Here is a 24,385-nt window from a genome sequence, read left to right as displayed (position 1 = left end):
GTGCCGTCCTTGGCCAGCTCTCTTGCTATCTCTCTCAGAATGACCTTCTTGATCCTAATCAGTCAGGTTTCAAGACTGGGCATTCAACTGAGACTGCTCTTCTCTGTGTCACGGAGGCTCTCCGCACTGCTAAAGCTAACTCTCTCTCCTCTGCTCTCATCCTTCTAGACCTATCTGCTGCCTTTGATACTGTGAACCATCAGATCCTCCTCTCCACCCTCTCCGACCTGGGCATCTCCGGCGTGGCCCACGCTTGGATTGCGTCCTACCTGACAGGTCGCTCCTACCAGGTGGCGTGGCGAGAATCTGTCTCCGCACCACGTGCTCTCACCACTGGTGTCCCCCAGGGCTCTGTTCTAGGCCCTCTCCTATTCTCGCTATACACCAAGTCACTTGGCTCTGTCATATCCTCACATGGTCTCTCATATCATTGCTATGCAGATGACACACAATTAATCTTCTCCTTTCCCCCTTCTGACAACCAGGTGGCGAATCACATCTCTGCATGTCTGGCAGACATATCAGTGTGGATGACGGATCATCACCTCAAGCTGAACCTCGGCAAGACGGAGCTGCTCTTCCTCCCGGGGAAGGACTGCCCGTTCCATGATCTCGCCATCACGGTTGACAACTCCCTTGTGTCCTCCTCCCAGAGTGCTAAGAGCCTCGGCGTGACCCTGGACAACACCCTGTCGTTCTCCACTAACATCAAGGCGGTGACCTGATCCTGTAGGTTCATGCTCTACAACATTCGCAGAGTACGACCCTGCCTCACACAGGAAGCGGCGCAGGTCCTAATCCAGGCACTTGTCATCTCCCGTCTGGATTACTGCAACTCGTTGTTGGCTGGGCTCCCTGCTTGTGCCATTAAACCCCCACAACTCATCCAGAACGCCGCAGCCCATCTGGTGTTCAACCTTCCCAAGTTCTCTCACGTCACCCCGCTCCTCCGCTCTCTCCACTGGCTTCCAGTCGAAGCTCGCATCCGCTACAAGACCATGGTGCTTGCCTATGGAGCTGTGAGGGGAACGGCACCTCCGTACCTTCAGGCTCTGATCAGGCCCTACACCCAAACAAGGGCACTGCATTCATCCACCTCTGGCCTGCTCGCCTCCCTACCTCTGAGGAAGCACAGTTCCCGCTCAGCCCAGTCAAAACTGTTCGCTGCTCTGGCACCCCAATGGTGGAACAAGCTCCCTCACGACGCCAGGACAGCGGAGTCAATCACCACCTTCCGGAGACACCTGAAACCCCACCTCTTTAAGGAATACCTGGGATAGGATAAAGTAATCCTTCTAACCCCCCCCCTTAAAAGATTTAGATGCACTATTGTAAAGTGGTTGTTCCACTGGATATTATAAGGTGAATGCACCAATTTGTAAGTCGCTCTGGATAAGAGCGTCTGCTAAATGACTTAAATGTAAATGTAAATTTATATTTTTTCAAAGTTTTAGACTTTGATTTAAAACTGAGTTTGTGGTAATTAGTAGATCTATATATGTATTAGATGTATCCACATTATTTGCTTGATAGGGAATCATTTATGGTTAAATCAGGGGATTAAGGGACAAAGGGATTGATTTGCTTTATAAGCATATAAGCAAATGTTGCATTCCTTAATGGTTTAGTTTATCAGCCAACGTTCATGGTAGTGCACGGCAAGGTTGGTCATGCTGGTGTGAGGGATCGATGGGTATGATATGAGGTAATGTTTTCAATCCATTCTGAGAGACGTGTTAGACAACAGTTGCTCTGTTTTAATGCTCAGCACCAGCAATGTTTACCTGCTCCCTCTGCTGCTATCTCCTGGTCCTCCCTCTCCTCTGCTTCGGCCAGAGCTGCCTCCTGAGCCCTGAGGATCTGGGAAACACAACTACACATCAGGATTATCCCCACAAGACACACATGGAACTGACTTTATTCTAGAACACTCCAGTTGTCTTATTGGATCTACTCAAACACTCTATTTCCAGAATATAACCATATTCCTACGAGACGGAATATAAAGCAATATAATAGAATGGAATTGAACAGAATAGAATAGAATTGAACAGATTTGAACAGAATTGAATAGAATGAACAGAATAGAATAGAATTGAACAGAATAGAATGGAATTGAACAGAATAGAATTGAATTGAATTGAACAGAATAGAATAGAATTGAACAGAATAGAATAGAATGGAATTGAACAGAATAGAATAGAATTGAACAGAATAGAAAATAATTGAACAGAATAGAATAGAATTCAACAGAATAGAATAGAATAGAATAGAATCGATCTCTCACCTCCATCAGTGTCTCTATGGAAGCAAAATATTTGGACCACCAGTCCAGCATGCTCTCATCTGTCTCATCGTCCTCCTCCACCTCTCCCTTCTTCTTCTTCTTCTTCTTCTTCTTTTCTTCTTTCTCCTCGTTCTGCGGGTACAAGAAAGAGCGTCTGATCAAACTACGTGCTAACTGGTATAGTAGATAAATGTTACAGGTGTCATTGATGGCTGTCCACGTTGTGAAGCTCTTTCAAACGTTGGGGAACAGTTCCATACCAGGACTTACCACATCAACTTTAACAACTGCATCAGACGTCTACAGGGGGAGGGTCACACAAAACAACACCAAATTACACACAAAATATATACATCTAGACAGAACATGAATAGATTTTACACCACACACAGGACCAGAGGTAAAGCCATCAACCTCAATTTCAGTCCTTGAGGGCATCTCTACTTCTGTCCTTTTCATTCCAAAAACATGAAATCAAAAGTGATAAACATCAGAGACACGCGTTTCAAAGCTTACAGCGTCTAACTTGACCACCGTGTCCATCTTCCTGACTGAGGGGTCGGCATCCATGTTGACTGTGACATCACCTGCGGGGCGAGAGAGGGTGCGGGGTGGGGTGCGGGAGTAAGGGGAGCAGGGGCGAGATTGGGACCCCCAGTTTGTCAGGACCATGTAGCCATTCATCAGTCTAGCTGAAATGGGTCAGGGGAGTGACCGAGGAGGAACAGGACACAACATAGAAATGGAATGAGAGAGACACAGAGAGAGAGAGAGAGAGAGAGAGAGAGAGAGAGAGAGAGAGAGAGAGAGAGAGAGAGAGAGAGAGAGAAACAGAAAGGAGAGGCAGAGAGAGAGAAAGAGAGAGGGAGAGAGAAAGAGAGTGAGCGAGAGAGAAGAGAGCGAGAGAGAGAGAGACAGAAAAAGAAAGAGAGAGAAAGAGAAAGAGAGAGAGAGATGGAGATAGAGAAAGCGAGAGAGAGAGAAATAGAGAAAGAGATAGTGAGAGAGAGAAAATGAGAGTGAGAGAGATAGAGAAAGAGAGAGACAGAGAGAGAGAGAGAGAGAGAGAGAGAGAGAGAGAGAGAGAGAGAGAGAGAGAGAGTGTGAGAGAGCGAGAGAGAGAGAGAGAGCGAGATGGAGATGAGATGGAGAGAGAGAGAGATAGAGAAAGTGAGAGATAGAGAGAGAGAGAGAGTGAGAGAGAGAATACAGATTGGCACAGAGAGAGGGAGAGAAGGAGAGCAGGAGTGGAAAAAGCAAGGAAGCATCAAAGTGAGTAAAGCAGTAGGAAATTCATATTCACACGCAGGTCTGATTCAGTCTAAGAGGAAATCACAAACTATTGAAAATAATATGGAAGATTAGATTCTGAGACTATACAGTATATCAACAAATGTCTACACTCAAATAGTAGAAATCCATGGTTTGGATTCCCCAGACCAACACAAAAATGTAATCTCTTGTAATAGAAATAAAAAGTAGTAGAAAAGCATCTTGCATAGTGTGAGTAGGCCTACCTGCGCTGGCCCAGTTGTTGTGTGTCTTGTCTGGGGGGCTGTAGATGAAGCGTCGCAGGCTGGTGACGGCATGGGAACCCACCAGAGTGTAGCGGCCAAACGCTCTGCAGTCCACCACCCGGACGTTCAGAGGAGGGTGAAGCAGCTCATTCTCTGGCAGGTCCTGATGGGGTCAGGGGGCAAAGGTCAGGGGTCGCATAGAGAGTTAGGAAGTTGCCCTGGACTATACGCAAGATCTAAGGTCCGTTTTAAACCAGCTTGAATCCATTCAATAAACCCAGCAAAAAATAAATGTCCCTTTTTCAGGACCCTGTCTTTCAAAGATAATTTGTAAAAATCCAAATTACTTCACAGATCTTCATTGTAAAGGGTTTAAACACTGTTTCCCATGCTTGAATGAACCATCAACAATTAATGAACATGCACCTGTGGAACGGTCGTTAAGACACTAACAGCTTACAGACGGTAGGCAATTAAGGTCACAGTTATGAATACTTAGGACACTAAAGAGGTCTTTCTGCTGACTCTGAAAAACACCACAAGAAAGATGCCCAGGGTCCCTGCTCATCTGTGTGAATGTGCCTTAGGCATGCGGCAAGGAGGCATGAGGACTGCAGATGTGGCCAGGGCAATAAATTGCAATGTCTGTACTGTGAGACGCCTAAGACAGCACTACAGGGAGACAGGAAGGACAGCTGATCGTCTTCGCAGTGGCAGACCACGTGTAACAACACCTGCACAGGATCGGTACATCTGAACATCACACTTGCGGGACAGGTGCAGGACGGCAACAACAACTGCCCGAGTTACACCAGGAACGCACAATCCTTCCATCAGTGCTCGGACTGTCTCCAATAGGCTGAGAGAGGCTGGACTGAGGGCTTGTGGGCTTGTTGTAAGGCACGTCCTCACCAGACATCACTGGCAACAATGTTGACTCTGAGCACAAACCCACCGGCGCTGGACCAGACATTACTGGCAAAAAGGGCTTTTCACTGACGAGTCGCGGTTTTGTCTCACCAGAGGTGATGGTCGGATTCGCGTTTATCGTCAAAGGAATGAGCCGGTACTCTGGGTGCGGGATCAATTTGTAGGTGAAGTGTCCGTCATGGTCTGGGGCGGTGTGTCACAGCATCATCGGACTGAGCTTGTTGTCATTGCAGGCAATCTCAACGCTGTGCGTTACAGGGAAGACATCCTCCTCCCTCATGTGGTACCCTTCCTGCAGGCTCATCTTGACATGACCCTCCAGCATGACAATGCCACCAGCCATACTGCTCATTCCTGTCTTACAGGAATGTCAGTGTTCTGCCATGGCCAGCGAAGAGCCCGGATCTCAATCCCATTGAGCATGTCTGAGACCAGTTGGATCGGACGGTGAGGGCTAGGGCCATTCTCACCAGAAATGTCCGGGAACTTGCAGGTGCCTTAGAGGAAGAGTGGGGTAACATCTCACAGCAAGAACTGGCAAATCTGGTGCAGTCCATGAGGAGGAGATGCACTGCAGTACTTAATGCAGCTGATGGCCACACCAGATACTGACTCTTACTTTTGATTTTGACCCCCCTTTGTTCAGGGACACATTATTCAATTTCTGTTAGTCTGTGGAACTTGTTCAGTTTATGTCTCAGTTGTTGAATCTTGTTATGTTCATACAAATATTTACATGTTTACACATTGCAAATATTTACACATTGCTACTTCCGGCGCCGACAGAGATGGCCGCCTCGCTTCGCGTTCCTAGGAAACTATGCAGTATTTTTTTTTTATGTATTATTTCTTACATTGTTACCCCAGGTAATCTTAGGTTTTATTACATACAGTCGGGAGGAACTATTGGATATAAGAGCAACGTCAACTCACCAACATTATGACCAGGTATATAACTTTCCCGAAGCGGATCCTCTGTTTGGCCTACCACCCAGGACAATGGATCGGATCCCAGCCGGCGACCCAAAACAACGACGCCGTAGAAGAAGGGGCAGATGGAGCGGTCTTCTGGTCAGGCTCCGTAGACGGGCACATCGCGCATCGCTCCCGAGCATGCTACTCGCCAATGTCCAGTCTCTTGACAACAAGGTACACGGAATCCGAGCAAGGATAGCATTCCAGAGAGACATCCGAGACTGTAACGTTCTTTGTTTCACAGAAACATGGCTCACTCGAGACACGCTATCTGAGTTGGTACAGCCACCTGGTTTCTTCACGCATCGCGCCGACAGAAACAAGCATCTCTCTGGTAAGAAGAAGCGCGGGGGCGTATGCCTTATGATTAACGAGACGTGGTGTGATCATAACAATATACAGGAACTCAAGTCCTTTTGTTCACCTGACTTAGAATTCCTCACTATCAAATGCCGACCGACCGCATTATCTACCAAGAGAATTCTCTTCGATCATAATCACAGTCGTGTATATCCCCCCCAAGCAGACACATCGACGGCCCTGAAAGAACTTCATTGGACTCTATGTAAACTGGAAACCACATATCCTGAGGCTGCATTTATTGTAGCCGGGGTTTTTAACAAGGTTAATCTGAAAACAAGGCTCCCTAAATTCTATCAGCATACCAGGGGTAGCAAAACCCTGGATCATTGTTATTCTAACTTCCGCGACGCATATAAGGTCCTCCCTTCGGAAAAGCTGACCACGACTCCATTTTGTTGCTCCCAGCCTATAGACAGAAACTAAAACAGGAAGCTCCCGCCCTCAGGTCTGTTCAACGCTGGTCCGATCAATCGGATTCCACGCTTCAAGATTGCTTCGATCACGTGGACTGGGATATGTTCCGCATTGCGTCTAACAACAACATTGACGAATACGCTGATTCGGTGTGCGAGTTCATTTAACCTCTATGGGCTAGGCCTACGTAACAGCCAGTGTAATCCAGTGGCACGATTTTAAAATACCTTAAAAATCCTATTACTTCAATTTCTCAAACATATGACTATTTTACAGCTATTTAAAGACAAGACTCTCGTTAATCTAACCACACTGTCCGATTTCAAAAAGGCTTTACAACGAAAGGAAAACATTAGATTATGTCAGCAGAGTACCCAGCCAGAAATAATCAGACACTCATTTTTCAAGGTAGCATATAATGTCACAAAAACCCAGAAGACAGCTAAATGCAGCACTAACCTTTGATGATCTTCATCAGATGACAACCCTAGGACATTAAGTTATACAATACATGCATGTTTTGTTCAATCAAGTTCATATTTATATCAAAAAACTGCTTTTTACATTAGCATGTGACGTTCAGAACTAGCATACCCCCCGCAAACTTCCGGGGAATTTACTAACAATTTACTAAATTACTCACAATAAACGTTCACAAAAAGCATAACAATTATTTTAAGAATTATAGATACAGAACTCCTCTATGCACTCGATATGTCCGATTTTAAAATAGCTTTTTGGTGAAAGCACATTTTGCAATATTCTAAGTACATAGCCCAGCCATCACGGGCTAGCTATTTAGACACCCGGCAAGTTTAGCCTTCACCAAAATCAGATTTACTATTATAAAAGTTTGATTACCTTTTGTTGTCCTCGTCAGAATGCACTCCCAGGACTGCTACTTCAATAACAAATGTTGGTTTGGTCCAAAATAATCCATCGTTATATCCGAATAGCGGTGTTTTGTTCGTGCGTCCCAGACACTATCCGAAATGGTAAATCAGGGTCGTGCGCATGGCGCAATTCGTGACAAAAAAAAATCTAAATATTCCAATACCGTACCTCGAAGCATGTCAACCGCTGTTTAAAATCAATTTTTATGCAATTTATCTCGTAAAAAAGCAATAATATTCCGACCGGGAATCTCCTTTTCGGCAAACAGAGGAAAAAACACAAAGACGGGGGCGCCTAAGCCCACAGTCCCTTGATCGGCCACTTGAGAAAGGCGATAATGTGTTTCAGCCTTGGGCTGAAATGACGACATTCAGGTTTTTCCCGGGCTCTGAGAGCCTATTGGTGCTGTGGGAATTGTCACGTTACCGCAGAGATCCTTTGTAATTGAATGAGATGTCAAAGAAAGACAATAAATGGTCAGACAGGCCACTTCCTGTAAAGGAATCTCTCAGGTTTTGACCTGCCATTTGAGTTCTGTTATACTCACAGACACCATTCAAACAGTTTTAGAAACTTTGGAGTGTTTTCCATCCAAAGCCAATAATTATATGCATATTCTAGTTACTGGGCAGGAGTAGTAACCAGATTAAATCGGGTACGTTTTTTATCCAGCCGTGTCAATACTGCCCCCTAGCCCTAACAGGTTAACAAGTGCGTCGGTGATGTTGTACCCACAGCGTCTATTAGAACATTCCCCAACCAGAAACCATGGATTTATGGCAGCATTCGCGCAAACTGAAGGCGCGAACCACTGCTTTTAATCAGGGCAAGGTGACCGGAAACATGACCGAATACAAACAGTGTAGCTATTCCCTCCGCAAGGAAATCAAACAAGCTAAGCGTCAGTATAGAGACAAAGTGGAGTCGCAATTCAACGGCTCAGACACGAGAGGTATGTGGCAGGGTCTACAGTCAATCACGAACTACAAAAGAAAAACCAGCCCCATCGCGGATCACGGTGCCTTGCTCCCAGACAGACTGAACAACTTTTTTGCTTGCTTAGAGGACAATACAGTGCCACTGACACTGTATTGCTACCAAAACCTGCGGCCTCTCCTTCACTGTAGCCAACGTGAGTAAAATATTTAAACGTGTTAACCCTCGCGGGTCTGCAGGCCCAGACGGCATCCCCGGCTACATCCTCAGAGCATGCGCAGACCAGCTGGCTGGTGTGTTTACAGACATATTTAATCAAACCTTATCCCAGTCTGCTGTCCCCACATGCTTCAAGAGGGCCACCATTGTTCCTGTTCCTAAGAAAGCTAAGGTAACTGAGCTAAATGACTACCGCCCTGTAGCACTCACTTCTGTCATCATGAAGTGCTTTGAGAGACTAGTCAAGGATCATATCACCTCCACCCTACCTGACACCCTAGACCCACTCCAATTTGCTTACCGCCACAATAGGTCCACAGACGACGCAATCGCCATCACACTGCACACTGCCCTAACCCATCTGGACAAGAGGAATACCTATGTAAGGATCATCGATTACAGCTCAGCATTTAACACCATAGTACCCTCCAAACTTGTCATTAAGCTCGAGACCCTGGGTCTCGACCCTGCCCTGTGCAACTGGGTCCTGGACTTCCTGATGGGCTGCCCCCAGGTGGTGAGGGTAGGTAACAACATCTCCACCCCGCTGATCCTCAACACTGGGTCCCCACAAGGGTGCGTTCTCAGCCCTCTACTGTACTCCCTGTTCACCCATGACTGCGTGGCCATGCACGCCTCCAACTCAATCATCAAGTTTGCAGACGACACTACAGTGGTAGGCTTGATTACCAACAACGACGAGACGGCCTACAGGGAGGAGGTGAGGGCCCTCGGAGTGTGGTGTCAGGAAAATAACCTCACACTCAATGTCAACAAAACAAAGGAGATGATCGTGGACTTCAGGAAACAGCAGAGGGAGCAGCTCCCTATCTACATTGACGGGACAGTAGTGGAGAGGGTGGAGAGTTTTAAGTTCCTCGGCGTACACATCACGGACAAACTGAAATGGTCCACCCACACAGACAGCGTGGTGAAGAAGGCGCAGCAGCGCCTCTTCAACCTCAGGAGGCTGAAGAAATTTGGCTTGTCACCAAAAACACTCACAAACTTTTACAGATGCACAATCGAGAGCATCCTGTCAGGCTGTATCACGGCAGCTGCTCCACCCATAACCGGAAGGCTCTCCAGAGGGTAGTGAGGTCTGCACAACGCATCACCGGGTGCAAACTACCTGCCCTCCAGGACACCTACACCACCCGATGTCACAGGAAGGCCAGAAAGATCATCAAGGACAACAACCACCCAAGCCACTGCCTGTTCACCCCGCTATCATCCAGAAGGGAAGGTCAGTACAGGTGCATCAAAGCGGGGACCGAGAGACTGAAAAACAGCTTCTCTCTGAAGGCCATCACACTGTTAAACAGCCATCACTAACATTGAGTGGCTGCTGCCAACATACTGACTCAACTCCACCCACTTTAATAATGGTAAAATTGATGTAATCAATTTATCACTAACCACTTTATATTATATCATGTTTACTTACCCTACATTACTCATCTCTTATGTATATACTCTACGCTATACCATCTACTACATCTTGCCATATGATGTAATTAAATGTATAACTAGCCACTTTAAACAATGTCACTTTATATAATGTTCTCATACCCTATATTACTCATCTCATATGTATATACTGAACTCTATACGATCTACTGCATCTTGCCTATGCCGTTCGGCCATCACTCATTTATATATTTTTATGTACATATTCATATTCATTCCTTTACACTTGGTAGTTGTTGTGAAATTGTTAGGTTATATTACTTGTTAGATATTACTGCATGGTTGGAACTAGAAGCACAAGCATTTCGCTACACTTGCATTAACACCTGCTAACCATGTGTATGTGACAAATACATTTGATTTGATTTGATTTTGATTTGACATGTTAAGTTTGCTGAAGATAAACGCAATTGACAGTTAGAGGACGTTTAATTTTTGCTGACTTTATGTACAGTATCTGCTGTCTTTCATTGTCTGAAAGACCATCAAGATTTGACCAGGTTCTACTCACCACCTCAAACCACTTGACGAGGGTGCTGAAGTTGGGGTTCTTCTTGTAGTTCTGAATGAGAGCAGACTGGACTCCTCTCCCTGCACACTCTATGTCCACCCTGGGTCTGTCCACCTGGGCCAAATTCACCCTCTTCAGGTCCCTCAGGCCCCAGAACAGAACCTGGACCAAAACATATCAGACTGGATCAGATCATTTGAACAGCACCCGAGATCATATTTGAGGGTTGCCTTGAGCTCCCCTTACCTCCACCACCTGGAGCTGTGTCCTCCACCTTCCAGTTTCTAGCTTTGGAGTACTTTCTCTCTTTCCTCTAGCTTGTAGTTTTAGTACCCTCTCTGAGTGCTGTTCCCTAGTCATGGAGTGTTGTCTCACCTCTATGCGGTAGCGGCTGAGGATAGGTCGGATGCCCATGGGTACAGGGAGGATGGGTCCACGTTCTGAGTCTGTCGGACCATCGATGGGAGGAAGCTCTGCCCTCCCCCCTTGTCCAATCTACTCCAGGAAAAGAAGGGAGAGGAGGCAACAACCAATGTATACAACATACTGAGGAGATAAAATGACACATAAATTACAGACATCAGCCTCAGTATTCAGCAATAAAAGGATCCGAGATGTTTTGTTTTCCTAGTTTTTAGTTTGGCTTTGTTCTGGACTAGTTTTGCAGAGCTACAGAAGTTAGAGAGAGTAGTTACAGAGCAAGGCACTGAATAGAGATGGATGGGGCAGAGAGGGAGAGCAGCACCTTTATAGATTAAAACACTCAGCAGAAGAAGACTTAGACTGACGAGAGAGACCATAGAGTTAGACTGACCAGAGAGCCATAGAGTTAGACTGACCAGAGAGCCATAGAGTTAGACTGACCAGAAAGACCATAGAGTTAGACTGATCAGAGAAACCATAGAGTTAGACTGACCAGAGAGACCATAGAGTTAGACTGACCAGCAAGCCATAGAGTTAGACTGACCAGAGAGACCATAGAGTTAGACTGACCAGAGAGACCATAGAGTTAAACTGACCAGAGAGCCATAGAGTTAGACTGACCAGAGAGACCATAGAGTTAGACTGACCAGAGAGACCATAGAGTTAGACTGACCAGAGAGCCATAGAGTTAGACTGACCAGAGAGCCATAGAGTTAGACTGACCAGAAAGACCATAGAGTTAGACTGACCAGAGAGACCATAGAGTTAGACTGACCAGAGAGACCATAGAGTTAGACTGACCAGAGAGACCATAGAGTTAGACTAACCAGAGCGACCATAGAGTTAGACTGACCAGAGAGTGATCATAGAGGGAGGGACAGAAGAGTGAAAAGAGCACCTTAATCTGAGGTACAGCAAAGTCATGGACAGCAATCAGAGCCCTCCTGATCTCCTCATCGTCATAGGGAATCTGCAGAGCGGGGACAGGGTACATGGTATGTAAGTTGGAGTGGAGGAGGTAGGGGGGACTAGGGCGGGGGTCCAATGAAGGAAGGAGGGAGGAAAGAGAAGGAAGGAGAGTCAAGGGACCACAGAGTGAGAAGGAGAGGATGGAAGAAGGAGAGGAGAAGCATGGAGGAAGAAGGAGAGGAGAGGCATGGAGGAAGAAGGAGAAGAGAGGCATGGAGGAAGAAGGAGAAGAGAGGCATGGATGAAGAAGGAAAGGAGAGGCATGGAGGAGGAATAAGAGGAGGAGAGGCATGGAAGAAGAAGGGGAGGAGAGGCATGGGGAAGAAGGGGAGGAGAGGCATGGAAGAAGGAGAGGAGAGGCATGGAGGAAGAAGGAAGATAGGCATGGAGGAAGAAGAAGAGGAGAGGCATGAAGGATAAAGAAGAGGAGAGGCATGGAGGAAGAAGAAGAGAGGCATGGAAGAAGAGGAGGAGAGGCATGGAGAAGGAAGAGGAGGAGAGGCTTGGAGGAAGAAGATGAGGAGAGGCATGGAGGAAGAAGAGGAAGAGAGGTATGGAAGAAGAAGAGGAGGAGAGGCGTGGAGGAAGAAGAGGAGGAGCATGGAGGAAGAAGGAGAAAAGAGGCATGGAGGAAGAAGAGGAGAACAGGCATGGAGGAAGAAGAGGAGGAGAGGCATGGAAGAAGAAGAGGAGGAGAGGCATGGAGGAAGAAGGAGAGAAGAGGAATGGATAAAGAAGAGGAGGAGAGGCATGGGGGAAGAAGGAGAGAAGAGGCATGGAGGAATAAGATAAGGAGAGGCATGGAGGAATAAGGGGAGGAGAGGCATGGAGGAAGAAAAGGAGGAGAGGCATGGAGGAAGAGGAGGAGAGGCATGGAAGAAGTATAAGAGGAGAGGCATGGAGGAAGAAGGAATGGGCATAGAGGAAGAAGGAGAGAAGAGGCATGGAGGAATAAGGGAGGAGAGGCATGGAAGAAGAAGAGGAGAGGCATGGAGGAAGAAGGAGAGGAGAGGCATGAAGGAAGAAGAGGAAGAGAGGCATGGAAGAAGAAGGAGAGAACAAGCATGGAGGAAGAAGAGGAGGAGAGGCATGGAAGAAGAAGAGGAGGAGAGGCATGGAGGAAGAAGAGGTGGAGAGGAATGGAGGAAGAAGGAGAGAAGTGGAATGGATGAAGAAGAGGAGGAGAGGCATGGAGGAATAAGGGGAGGAGAGGCATGGAGGAAGAAGAGGAGGAGAGGCATGGAAGAAGGAGAAGAGGAGAGGCAAGGAGGAATAAGGTCAGAAGAGGCAAGGAGGAATAAGGTTAGGAGAGGCATGGAGGAAGAGGAGGAGGAGAGGCATGGAAGAAGAAGAGGAGGAGAGGCATGGAGGAAGAAGGAGAGAAGAGGAATGGATGAAGAAGAGGAGGAGAGGCATGGAGGAACAAGAGGAGGAGCATGGAGGAAGAAGGAGAAAAGAGGCATGGAGGAAGAAGAGGAGAACAGGCATGGAGGAAGAAGAGGAGGAGAGGCATGGAAGAAGAAGAGGAGGAGAGGCATGGAGGAAGAAGGAGAGAAGAGGAATGGATGAAGAAGAGGAGGAGAGGCATGGAGGAAGAAGGAGAGAAGAGGCATGGAGGAATAAGATGAGGAGAGGCATGGAGGAATAAGGGGAGGAGAGGCATGGAGGAAGAAGAGGAGGAGAGGCATGGAAGAAGAGGAGAGGCATGGAGGAATAAGGAGAGGAGAAGCATGGAGGAAGAAGAGGAGGAGAGGCATGGAAGAAGTAGAAGAGGAGAGGCATGGAGGAAGAAGGAATGGGCATGGAGGAAGAAGGAGAGAAGAGGCATGGAGGAATAAGGGAGGAGAGGCATGGAAGAAGAAGAGGAGAGGCATGGAGGAAGAAGATGAGGAGAGGCATGGAGGAAGAAGGAGAGAAGAGGCATGGAGGAATAAGGGAGGAGAGGCATGGAAGAAGAAGAGGAGAGGCATGGAGGAAGAAGGAGAGGAGAGGCATGAAGGAAGAAGAGGAAGAGAGGTATGGAAGAAGAAGAGGAGGAGAGGCATGGAGGAAGAAGAGGAGGAGCATGGAGGAAGAAGGAGAAAAGAGACATGGAGGAAGAAGAGAACAGGCATGGAGGAACAAGAGGAGGAAAGGCATGGAAGAAGAAGAGGAGGAGAGGCATGGAGGAAGAAGGAGAGAAGAGGAATGGATAAAGATGAGGAGGAGAGGCATGGGGAAGAAGGAGAGAAGAGGCATGGAGGAATAAGATAAGGAGAGGCATGGAGGAATAAGGGGAGGAGAGGCATGGAGGAAGAAGAAATGGGCATGGAGGAAGAAGGAGAGAAGAGGCATGGAGGAATAAGGGAGGAGAGGCATGGAAGAAGAAGAGGAGAGGCATGGAGGAAGAAGGAGAGGAGAGGCATGAAGGAAGAAGAGGAAGAGAGGCATGGAAGAAGAAGGAGAGAACAAGCATGGAGGAAGAAGAGGAGGAGAGGCATGGAAGAAGAAGAGGACGAGAGGCATGGAGGAAGAAGAGGTGGAGAGGCATGGAGGAAGAAGGAGAGAAGAGGAATTGATGAAGAAGAGGAGGAGAGGCATGGAGGAATAAGGGGAGGAGAGGCATGGAGGAAGAAGAGGAGGAGAGGCATGGAGGAATAAGGAGAGGAGAGGCATGGAGGAAGAAGAGGAGAACAGGCATGGAGGAAGAAGAGGAGGAGAGGCATGGAAGAAGAAGAGGAGGAGAGGCATGGAGGAAGAAGGAGAGAAGAGGAATGGATGAAGAAGAGGAGGAGAGGCATGGAGGAAGAAGGAGAGAAGAGGCATGGAGGAATAAGATGAGGAGAGGCATGGAGCAATAAGGGGAGGAGAGGCATGGAGGAAGAAGAGGAGGAGAGGCATGGAAGAAGAGGAGAGGCATGGAGGAATAAGGAGAGGAGAAGCATGGAGGAAGAAGAGGAGGAGAGGCATGGAAGAAGTAGAAGAGGAGAGGCATGGAGGAAGAAGGAATGGGCATGGAGGAAGAAGGAGAGAAGAGGCATGGAGGAATAAGGGAGGAGAGGCATGGAAGAAGAAGAGGAGAGGCATGGAGGAAGAAGATGAGGAGAGGCATGGAGGAAGAAGGAGAGAAGAGGCATGGAGGAATAAGGGAGGAGAGGCATGGAAGAAGAAGAGGAGAGGCATGGAGGAAGAAGGAGAGGAGAGGCATGAAGGAAGAAGAGGAAGAGAGGTATGGAAGAAGAAGAGGAGGAGAGGCATGGAGGAAGAAGAGGAGGAGCATGGAGGAAGAAGGAGAAAAGAGACATGGAGGAAGAAGAGAACAGGCATGGAGGAACAAGAGGAGGAAAGGCATGGAAGAAGAAGAGGAGGAGAGGCATGGAGGAAGAAGGAGAGAAGAGGAATGGATAAAGATGAGGAGGAGAGGCATGGGGAAGAAGGAGAGAAGAGGCATGGAGGAATAAGATAAGGAGAGGCATGGAGGAATAAGGGGAGGAGAGGCATGGAGGAAGAAGAAATTGGCATGGAGGAAGAAGGAGAGAAGAGGCATGGAGGAATAAGGGAGGAGAGGCATGGAAGAAGAAGAGGAGAGGCATGGAGGAAGAAGGAGAGGAGAGGCATGAAGGAAGAAGAGGAAGAGAGGCATGGAAGAAGAAGGAGAGAACAAGCATGGAGGAAGAAGAGGAGGAGAGGCATGGAAGAAGAAGAGGACGAGAGGCATGGAGGAAGAAGAGGTGGAGAGGCATGGAGGAAGAAGGAGAGAAGAGGAATTGATGAAGAAGAGGAGGAGAGGCATGGAGGAATAAGGGGAGGAGAGGCATGGAGGAAGAAGAGGAGGAGAGGCATGGAGGAATAAGGAGAGGAGAGGCATGGAGGAAGAAGAGGAGGAGAGGCATGGAAGAAGTAGAAGAGGAGAGGCATGGAGGAATAAGGTCAGGAGAGGCAAGGAGGAATAAGGTTAGGAGAGGCATGGAGAAAGAGGAGGAGGAGAGGTATGGAAGAAGAAGAGGAGGAGAGGCATGGAGGAAGAAGAAGAGGAGCAGGGAGGAAGAAGGAGAAAAGAGTTATGGAGGAAGAGGAGAGGCGTGGAGGAAGAAGAAGAGAGGCATGGAGGAAGAATGGGAGGAGAGGCATGGATGAATAAGATGAGGAGAGGCATGGATGAATAAGATGAGGAGAGGCATGGAGGAAGATGAGGAGAAGAGGCATGGAAGAAGAGGAGGAGAGGCATGGAGGAATAAGGAGAGAAAAGGCATGGAAGAAGAAGAGGAGGAGAGGCATGGAGGAAGAAGGAGGGGAGAGGCATGGAGGAAGAAGGAGAGGAGAGGCATGGAGGAAGAAGGAGAGGAGAGGCATGGAGGAAGAAGGAGAGGCATGTAGGAAGAATAGGAAAGGCATGGAGAATGAGGGAGAGGAGAGGCATGGAGGAAGAAGGAGAGGAGAGGCATGGAAGAAGAAGAAGAGGAGAGGCATGGAGGAAGAAGAGGAGGAGGCATGGAGGAAGAAGGAGAGGAGAGACATGGAGGAAGAAGAGGAGAGGCATGGAAGAAGTAGAAGAGGAGAGGCATGGAGGAATAAGGTCAGGAGAGGCAAGGAGGAATAAGGTTAGGAGAGGCATGGAGGAAGAGGAGGAGAGGCATGGAAGAAGAAGAGGAGGAGAGGCATGGAGGAAGAAGAAGAGGAGCAGGGAGGAAGAAGGAGAAAAGAGGCATGGAGGAAGAGGAAGAGGAGAGGCATGGAGGAAGAAGAAGAGAGTCATGGAGGAACAATGGGAGGAGAGGCATGGATGAATAAGATGAGTAGGGGCATGGATGAATCAGATGAGGAGAGGCATGGAGGAAGATGAGGAGGAGAGGCATGGAAGGAGAAGAGGAGGAGGCATGGAGGAAGAAGGTGAGGAGAGGCATGGAAGAAGATAAAGAGAGGCATAGAGGAAGAAGAGGAGGAGAGGCATGGAGGAATAAGGAGAGAAAAGGCATGGAAGAAGAACAGGAGGAGAGGCATGGAGGAAGAAGGAGGGGAGAGGCATGGAGGAAGAAGGAGAGGAGAGGCATGGAGGAAGAAGGAGAGGAGAGGCATGGAGGAAGAAGGAGAGGCATGTAGGAAGAATAGGAGAGGCATGGAGAATGAGGGAGAGGAGAGGCATGGAGGAAGAAGGAGAGGAGAGGCATGGAAGAAGAAGAAGAGGAGAGGCATGGAGGAAGAAGAGGAGGAGGCATGGAGGAAGAAGGAGAGGAGAAGCATGGAGGAAGAAGGAGTGGAAAGGTATGGGGGATGAAGGAGAGGAGAGTCATGGAGGAAGAAGGAGAGGCATGTCGGAAGAACAGGAGAGGCATGGAGAATGAGGGAGAGGAGAGGCATGGAGGAAGAAGGAGAGGAGAAGCATGGAAGAAGAAGAAGAGGAGAGGCTTGGAGGAAGAAGAAGAGGAGAGGCATGGAGGAATAAGGGGAAGAGGGGCATGGAAAAGAAGAAGAGGAGAGGCATGGAAGAAGAAGAGGAGGAGAGGCATGAAGGAAGAAGGAAGCGAGGCATGGAGGAAGAAGAAGAGGAGAGGCATGGAGGAAGAAGAAGAGGAGAGGCATGGAGGAAGAAGAGGAGAGGTATGGAAGAATAAGAGGAGGAGAGGCATTGAGGAAGAAGAGGAGGAGAGGCATGGAGGAAGAAGGAGAGAAGGGGCATGGAGGAAGAAGAGGAAGAGAGGCATATAGGAAGAAGAGGAGAGGCATGGAGGAATAAGATGAGGAGAGGCATTGAGGAAGATGAGGAGGAGAGTCATGGAAGGAGAAGAGGAGGAAAGGCATGGAGGTTGAAGGAGAGGAGAGGTATGGAGGAAGAAGAGGAGGAGAGGCATGGAGGAAGAAGGAGAGAAGAGGCATGGAGGAATAAGGGAGGAGAGGCATAGAAGAAGAAGAGGAGAGGCATGGAGGGAGATGAGGAAGAGAGGCATGGAAGAAGAAGAGGAAGAGAGGCATGGAAGAAGAAGAGGAGGAGAGGCATGGAGGAAGAAGGAGAGGAGAGGCATGGAGGAAGAAGGAGAGGAAAGGCTTGGAAGAAGTAGAAGAGGAGAGGCATGGAGGAATAAGGTCAGGAGAGGCAAGGAGGAATAAGGTTAGGAGAGGCATGGAGGAAGAGGAGGAGAGGCATGGAAGAAGAAGAGGAGGAGAGGCATGGAGGAAGAAGAAGAGGAGCAGGGAGGAAGAAGGAGAAAAGAGGCATGGAGGAAGAGGAAGAGGAGAGGCATGGAGGAAGAAGAAGAGAGTCATGGAGGAACAATAGGAGGAGAGGCATGGATGAATAAGATGAGTAGAGGCATGGATGAATCAGATGAGGAGAGGCATGGAGGAAGATGAGGAGGAGAGGCATGGAAGGAGAAGAGGAGGAGGCATGGAGGAAGAAGGTGAGGAGAGGCATGGAAGAAGATAAAGAGAGGCATAGAGGAAGAAGAGGAGGAGAGGCATGGAGGAATAAGGAGAGAAAAGGCATGGAAGAAGAACAGGAGGAGAGGCATGGAGGAAGAAGGAGGGGAGAGGCATGGAGGAAGAAGGAGAGGAGAGGCATGGAGGAAGAAGGAGAGGAGAGGCATGGAGGAAGAAGGAGAGGCATGTAGGAAGAATAGGAGAGGCATGGAGAATGAGGGAGAGGAGAGGCATGGAGGAAGAAGGAGAGGAGAGGCATGGAAGAAGAAGAAGAGGAGAGGCATGGAGGAAGAAGAGGAGGAGGCATGGAGGAAGAAGGAGAGGAGAAGCATGGAGGAAGAAGGAGTGGAAAGGTATGGGGGATGAAGGAGAGGAGAGTCATGGAGGAAGAAGGAGAGGCATGTCGGAAGAACAGGAGAGGCATGGAGAATGAGGGAGAGGAGAGGCATGGAGGAAGAAGGAGAGGAGAAGCATGGAAGAAGAAGAAGAGGAGAGGCTTGGAGGAAGAAGAAGAGGAGAGGCATGGAGGAATAAGGGGAAGAGGGGCATGGAAAAGAAGAAGAGGAGAGGCATGGAAGAAGAAGAGGAGGAGAGGCATGAAGGAAGAAGGAAGCGAGGCATGGAGGAAGAAGAAGAGGAGAGGCATGGAGGAAGAAGAAGAGGAGAGGCATGGAGGAAGAAGAGGAGAGGTATGGAAGAATAAGAGGAGGAGAGGCATTGAGGAAGAAGAGGAGGAGAGGCATGGAGGAAGAAGGAGAGAAGGGGCATGGAGGAAGAAGAGGAAGAGAGGCATATAGGAAGAAGAGGAGAGGCATGGAGGAATAAGATGAGGAGAGGCATTGAGGAAGATGAGGAGGAGAGTCATGGAAGGAGAAGAGGAGGAAAGGCATGGAGGTTGAAGGAGAGGAGAGGTATGGAGGAAGAAGAGGAGGAGAGGCATGGAGGAAGAAGGAGAGAAGAGGCATGGAGGAATAAGGGAGGAGAGGCATAGAAGAAGAAGAGGAGAGGCATGGAGGGAGATGAGGAAGAGAGGCATGGAAGAAGAAGAGGAAGAGAGGCATGGAAGAAGAAGAGGAGGAGAGGCATGGAGGAAGAAGGAGAGGAGAGGCATGGAGGAAGAAGGAGAGGAAAGGCTTGGAAGAAAAGGGAGTGGAAAGGCATGGAGGAAGAAGGAGAGGAGAGGCATGGAGGAAGAAGAGGATAGGCATGGAGGAAGAAGGGGAGGAGAGGCATGAGGGAAGAAGAGGAGGAGAGGCATGGAAGAAGGAGAGAAGAGGCATGGATGAAGAAGAAAATTGTGGATGGACAATTAAGATCAATTGTAAATTAATAACAGACAGATGAAGAGAAGGAAAGACAGAGAGAGAAGGAATGAGAGACCCTTCTTTTCTAGATTTGCTGAGGAATCAGCTCATCACCGTGCTCTGTGCACAACTGTTCATCAGTTGCATATTCCATGCATTTGGTAAATCTGCTGACAGTCATTCTCCTCGTGATTCATTTGTCTAATAACTTCTTGTGTGTCGGTGTGTATTTTTAAACTCTTTCCATGCATGTCAATGTCATGCTTTTAGTGTGTTCCTGGCATGTTATTTAGTTCCTAGTGTGTGTGTGTGTGTGTGTGTGTGGTGTGTGTGTGTGTGTGTGTGTGTGTGTGTGTGTGCGCATGCGCGTGTGTGATGTGTGTGTGCGTGTTTCCTGGTGTGCGTGTTCCTGGTGTGTATATGTGCATACGTGTATGTCCTGATGTGTGTGTGTGTGTACTTGCAGTGTGAACACGTGTCTATGTGTGCGAGTGTGTGTGATCAGCTGACCTGCAGCAGCTCGAAGGCAGCCAGTAGGTCACCGGCAGTAGAGTTACCACGGTAGATCTGATAGTACTCTAGCTGTGGGGGGAACCTCGGGGGACCGTAGTGCTCGTCACACATCTTAGTGATGGGCTTAGCAAACGTCCGACCAATGAACTCTGCCTTGCCCTGGACGCCACAGAGACAACCGTAGAAAGAAAACCAAAGTTAGAAACCAGTTTATGGGGTGTACTTCTTGTCATGGCCACTGGGGGCCAATGTAAGCACAGAGATAATACTGAAAATGGTGTATAAAGTGGGGACTGTTCAGAGAACATGCTAGCTACCATAAGGCTAACAGAATATGAAAGGTCCTACCAGGGGACATATCCCTATTGGTTCCATCAGTTTATGAGAAGCATGCATGACTGATAGAGTAAACACTTCAACCAAACAACTGCAACCAATCAACTACTGTTTCAGCTATCAAACACAACCATGTCTACAACCACTACAAGAGGAACATGCTTATGGCTACGTCATGGACAGATGGCAAACCTAGTTTGGGAATGCCCTGTAAAATAGCCTGTCCTGCCTCTTGCATGACTTGGCTAACTAGCTACGTTGCTACGCAAACAGAAGCCCAAAGCAGGAGAGGCCCTACTTCTAGCTTTCACACTCTACTTAGCCCCAACAGCATCATCCACAATATGAGCAGGAACAGGAGGAACATGGTAAATTAAGACCGTAACAGATACACAGTAAGGACATATGGACAAACACAAAGTGGTTGGATCACAGACAGGGACGGACTGGGACCAGAAATCAGCCCTGGCATTTCTATCACACCGGCCCATTTTCCCTTGAGGCCCCCACACCGGCCCATTTTTTTCCTTGATGCGCCCATTATCGGCCAAATAATAATAATTTTGTGAAAAGAAACCTGAGATAGACATGGACCAGCCCATCTGGCATTTGACCAAAATGGCCAGTCCAGTCTCACAGTACTTTGTATCCTAGTATCCTTTGAATCCGACAAAACAATTGTTTCACTATGAATATCTCTCTCACTCTCTCACTCTCTCACTCTCTCACTCTCTGTCGGGTCGTACCACAGTGTCCTGGTCGTAGACCTCTACCACAATGATAGGTGGGTCGTCTCGTAGCTCGCCGGCCTCCCCAAACAGCTCAACATCATCAAACACTAGCAGCTGGTCCCACGTAGGGCACAGAGTCTCACTCAGGACCTAAAACACATGGACACACATTAACAGACACACATGCACATACGCAGTCACACACACACACACATTAACAAACACACACACACACGGCTTACTAGGCCCATGTAGAGCAGAGACTGACTCAGAACACACACACACACGCATATGCACAAAAAAAACACACTGACACACACAAACACACACTCATACACACACACACATGCACACGCGCACACACACACACCCTCTATCTTACCTCAGTGACCTGGCTATGTGTGGAGAAGAATACCCTGGCAAAGGGGTCTGACAAGCCACTGCTGTCTGCAGCAAACAGACTCCTGGCCTGGTACATGTGAGCCCTCAGCTGGAACACCTGCTTCACTGCAGAGCAGAGAGAGGATACAGTGATGAGACAACACTCAGATACACAGGAGAGCAGAGAGAGGACACAGAGATTAGACAACACTCAGATACACAGGAGAGCAGAGAGAGGACACAGAGATTAGACAACACTCAGATACACAGGAGAGCAGAGAGAGGACACAGAGATTAGACAACACTCAGATACACAGGAGAGCAGAGAGAGGACACAGAGATTATACAACACTCAGATACACAGGAGAGCAGAGAGAGGACACAGAGATTAGACAACACTCAGATACACAGGAGAGCAGAGAGAGGACACAGAGATTAGACAACACTCAGATACACAGGAGAGCAGAGAGAGGACACAGATGCACAGGTGTGAGCCATCACACTTGAGTACGCACTTCAATAAATGGGACTAGGTAATGGAGTGTGTAAATACAAAACGTAGCTATCTTATAAAGCAGCTGCTCACTCACCATAGCTACAGTATATAGAGGTTACAGACTGTAGACAGACTTACTGTTATAGACCAGACTTACTGTTGTAAACCAGACTGACGGGGGGGTGCAGACTGTAGACAGACTTACTGTTATAGACCAGACTTACTGTTGTAAACCAGACTTATGGGGGTTACAGACTGTAGACAGACTTACTGTTATAGACCAGACTTACTGTTGTAAAGCAGACTTACTGTTGTAAACCAGACTGACGGGGGGTACAGACTGCAGACAGGGGCTTGTCCTGGGAGCCTTGCTCTCTTCAAAGCCGTTGGGCAGGCCAGACAGGAAGTCCTTCCTCTGTTTGTTGAGGCCCAGCCACAGGTACATCTCCATCTTAGCCTGCACTGTCCAACCCGCTGGACCAAACCCCTTCTTACCAGGCAGCTGGGGACACAAACATTACAGTAATGTTATAGATGTATATAACTTTCATCAGCCTTAGAAAGATTTTAATCTTAGCTTGGGATCTAAAGACACAAGGCCACAGACCTACAACAGCAACACTAAGGTAAATGGACATTCAACAGTTTGTTTGGGTTATAAAACAAAACAATGAGGGTAGGGAGAAGTGGATGGCAGAGAGAGTAGAGAAGGTTCACGTCACGTACCCTGAGGAAGACAGCTTTGACCTTGCCACAGTCCTTGCCTGTCTCCTCGTCTACGATGGAGTAGAGGATGTCTTTAGAGGGGATGCGGGCATAGGCGATACGCTTGTTGTTACTCATCATCCATACAAACACGTCTGGGATACTGTGCTGGGGCTGGAGGGCACAGAGGATATAGGGTCAACGTTTTATTGACACCCACATAGCAGCCAATACAGGCTGAAATTCACGTGCATAACATAAATGATATTGATAAACACAAGAATGCACACCCTTGTATCGGTGAATTACATTTTATGAGTGTACAGTTTATTGTTGCACAGTGTTACTCTTTACTGTACATAGTGATTGGTTATGATTATGCTAGTGTTTTATAATGGAGAGCTAGGATCCACTGTTGGGAGGTTGCCTGTGCTCTCTCTATAAGGCCTGAATTGCTCTGTCAATGCAGCTAGAATGTGTTATAAATAAAGTTGAGTTTAACAGAATCTGTACTGTACCTCGTCGGCAAGGAAACGGAGCCTGTGCAGGAAGTTCTGAACCATCTTCAATTTGTCTCTAACCGTGTTTCTCTTCACCTGGGAGCGAATCAGCTTGGCCTGCTGCCCCATGCTCTCCTACAGAGAAGGATATGACATTAGAAACATTCCCACGCTCTGCTACACAAGGATAGATTCATATCCATAACAACTCTCTCCATCACTCTCTCAGAGCAGCCCTGTACCATTTCTCTCATGCAGGACTTGAGTCTCTCTTTGTCCAGTTTAGTTCTGCCTGCCTGGTTCTGGTCTTTGTTGGCCAAAGTGACGAAACGACTGAAAGTAAAAACACAGAGACACTTACAGAAGATGTTTTAGTTGTCATCACTGTGTCTCTGGCTATGGCAGTCCAGTCACTGTATCAACAGAAGTGATTATGGCTGTGGTATCAGTAATGTTAGCTCACTTGCAGCCAGTGCTGAGTTCCTCCAGCACCCCTCGGAGTCTGCGCTCTGGATAGGCCTTCTCTGTCTTAATGACCTCCTGCACGTCATTCAGACCCTCCTCCTGTCGGATACAACCCACAAACACAAACAAGTGTATCAGTACCAGAAATGCCTTGAGTTTATTGGGGTTAATCTAATTATTATCCTGCTGGTGCACATTCAACATGAATAGTTACTGACCATTTTGTCAGCGATCTTGTCCATGATGTTGGAGTTGTAGAGTCGTCTCCTCTGGTCCTGCCACCAGCTCTTGATGTAGATACACGGCTTCTTCTCAAAGTAGGGCAGGTGGAAGTAGTTCCTGAGGTTGGCAGAAAAAAAAGATGTATAATCGATATGATGAGTGTTGACATTATCAGAGTCCCTCAGAGAATAAGACCAATGGTAACAGATTTCTTTCATATTTCAATATGTAATATGCTTTGTACCATGCTATTCTTTTATCTCCATTATTTTATGTTAGAGCACTTTGTGACACATATCTGTATAGACTACATTGTGATCTATGAATATGGAAGAGCTAGACCAAGTGGTTTCCAGACTTGTTTTGTTGTTACACGTCATAAGCAAAACAATATTTCTAGCCAGAACCCCGGCTTTAGACATGACCCAGGA

General features: G+C 47.8%; 1 protein-coding gene across 15 annotated transcripts in view; it reads right to left on the bottom strand.

Moving 5' to 3' along the window:
* LOC106608042 (otoferlin) overlaps positions 1-24,385 on the bottom strand; it is a 131,212-nt gene that overhangs the window by 15,504 nt on the left and 91,323 nt on the right. For 7 of the 15 annotated variants that reach the window (XM_045720966.2, XM_045720965.2, XM_082976977.1 and 4 more), the window contains exons 18-34: positions 23,951-24,071; positions 23,731-23,831; positions 23,510-23,600; positions 23,286-23,402; positions 22,789-22,941; positions 22,372-22,564; positions 21,568-21,692; positions 21,201-21,335; positions 20,116-20,277; positions 11,838-11,909; positions 10,892-11,011; positions 10,517-10,678; positions 3,805-3,967; positions 2,804-2,979; positions 2,558-2,587; positions 2,288-2,419; positions 1,785-1,860 (exon numbers count right to left, since the gene is read on the bottom strand). In XM_045720966.2, the coding sequence (XP_045576922.1) occupies positions 1,785-1,860; positions 2,288-2,419; positions 2,558-2,587; positions 2,804-2,979; positions 3,805-3,967; positions 10,517-10,678; positions 10,892-11,011; positions 11,838-11,909; positions 20,116-20,277; positions 21,201-21,335; positions 21,568-21,692; positions 22,372-22,564; positions 22,789-22,941; positions 23,286-23,402; positions 23,510-23,600; positions 23,731-23,831; positions 23,951-24,071 (2,129 nt within the window). The remainder of the gene's footprint in view (positions 1-1,784; positions 1,861-2,287; positions 2,420-2,557; positions 2,588-2,803; positions 2,980-3,804; positions 3,968-10,516; positions 10,679-10,891; positions 11,012-11,837; positions 11,910-20,115; positions 20,278-21,200; positions 21,336-21,567; positions 21,693-22,371; positions 22,565-22,788; positions 22,942-23,285; positions 23,403-23,509; positions 23,601-23,730; positions 23,832-23,950; positions 24,072-24,385) is intronic. The other 8 variants (XM_045720972.2, XM_045720976.2, XM_045720973.2 and 5 more) reach the window with 5 other exon arrangements.

This window comes from Salmo salar, chromosome 06 (assembly GCF_965601325.2).
Source record: "Salmo salar chromosome 06, fSalSal1, whole genome shotgun sequence".
Classification (NCBI taxonomy): domain Eukaryota; kingdom Metazoa; phylum Chordata; class Actinopteri; order Salmoniformes; family Salmonidae; genus Salmo; species Salmo salar.
Note: the sequence above shows the minus strand (reverse complement) of the source record. Positions and strands in the feature narration are given on the sequence as shown.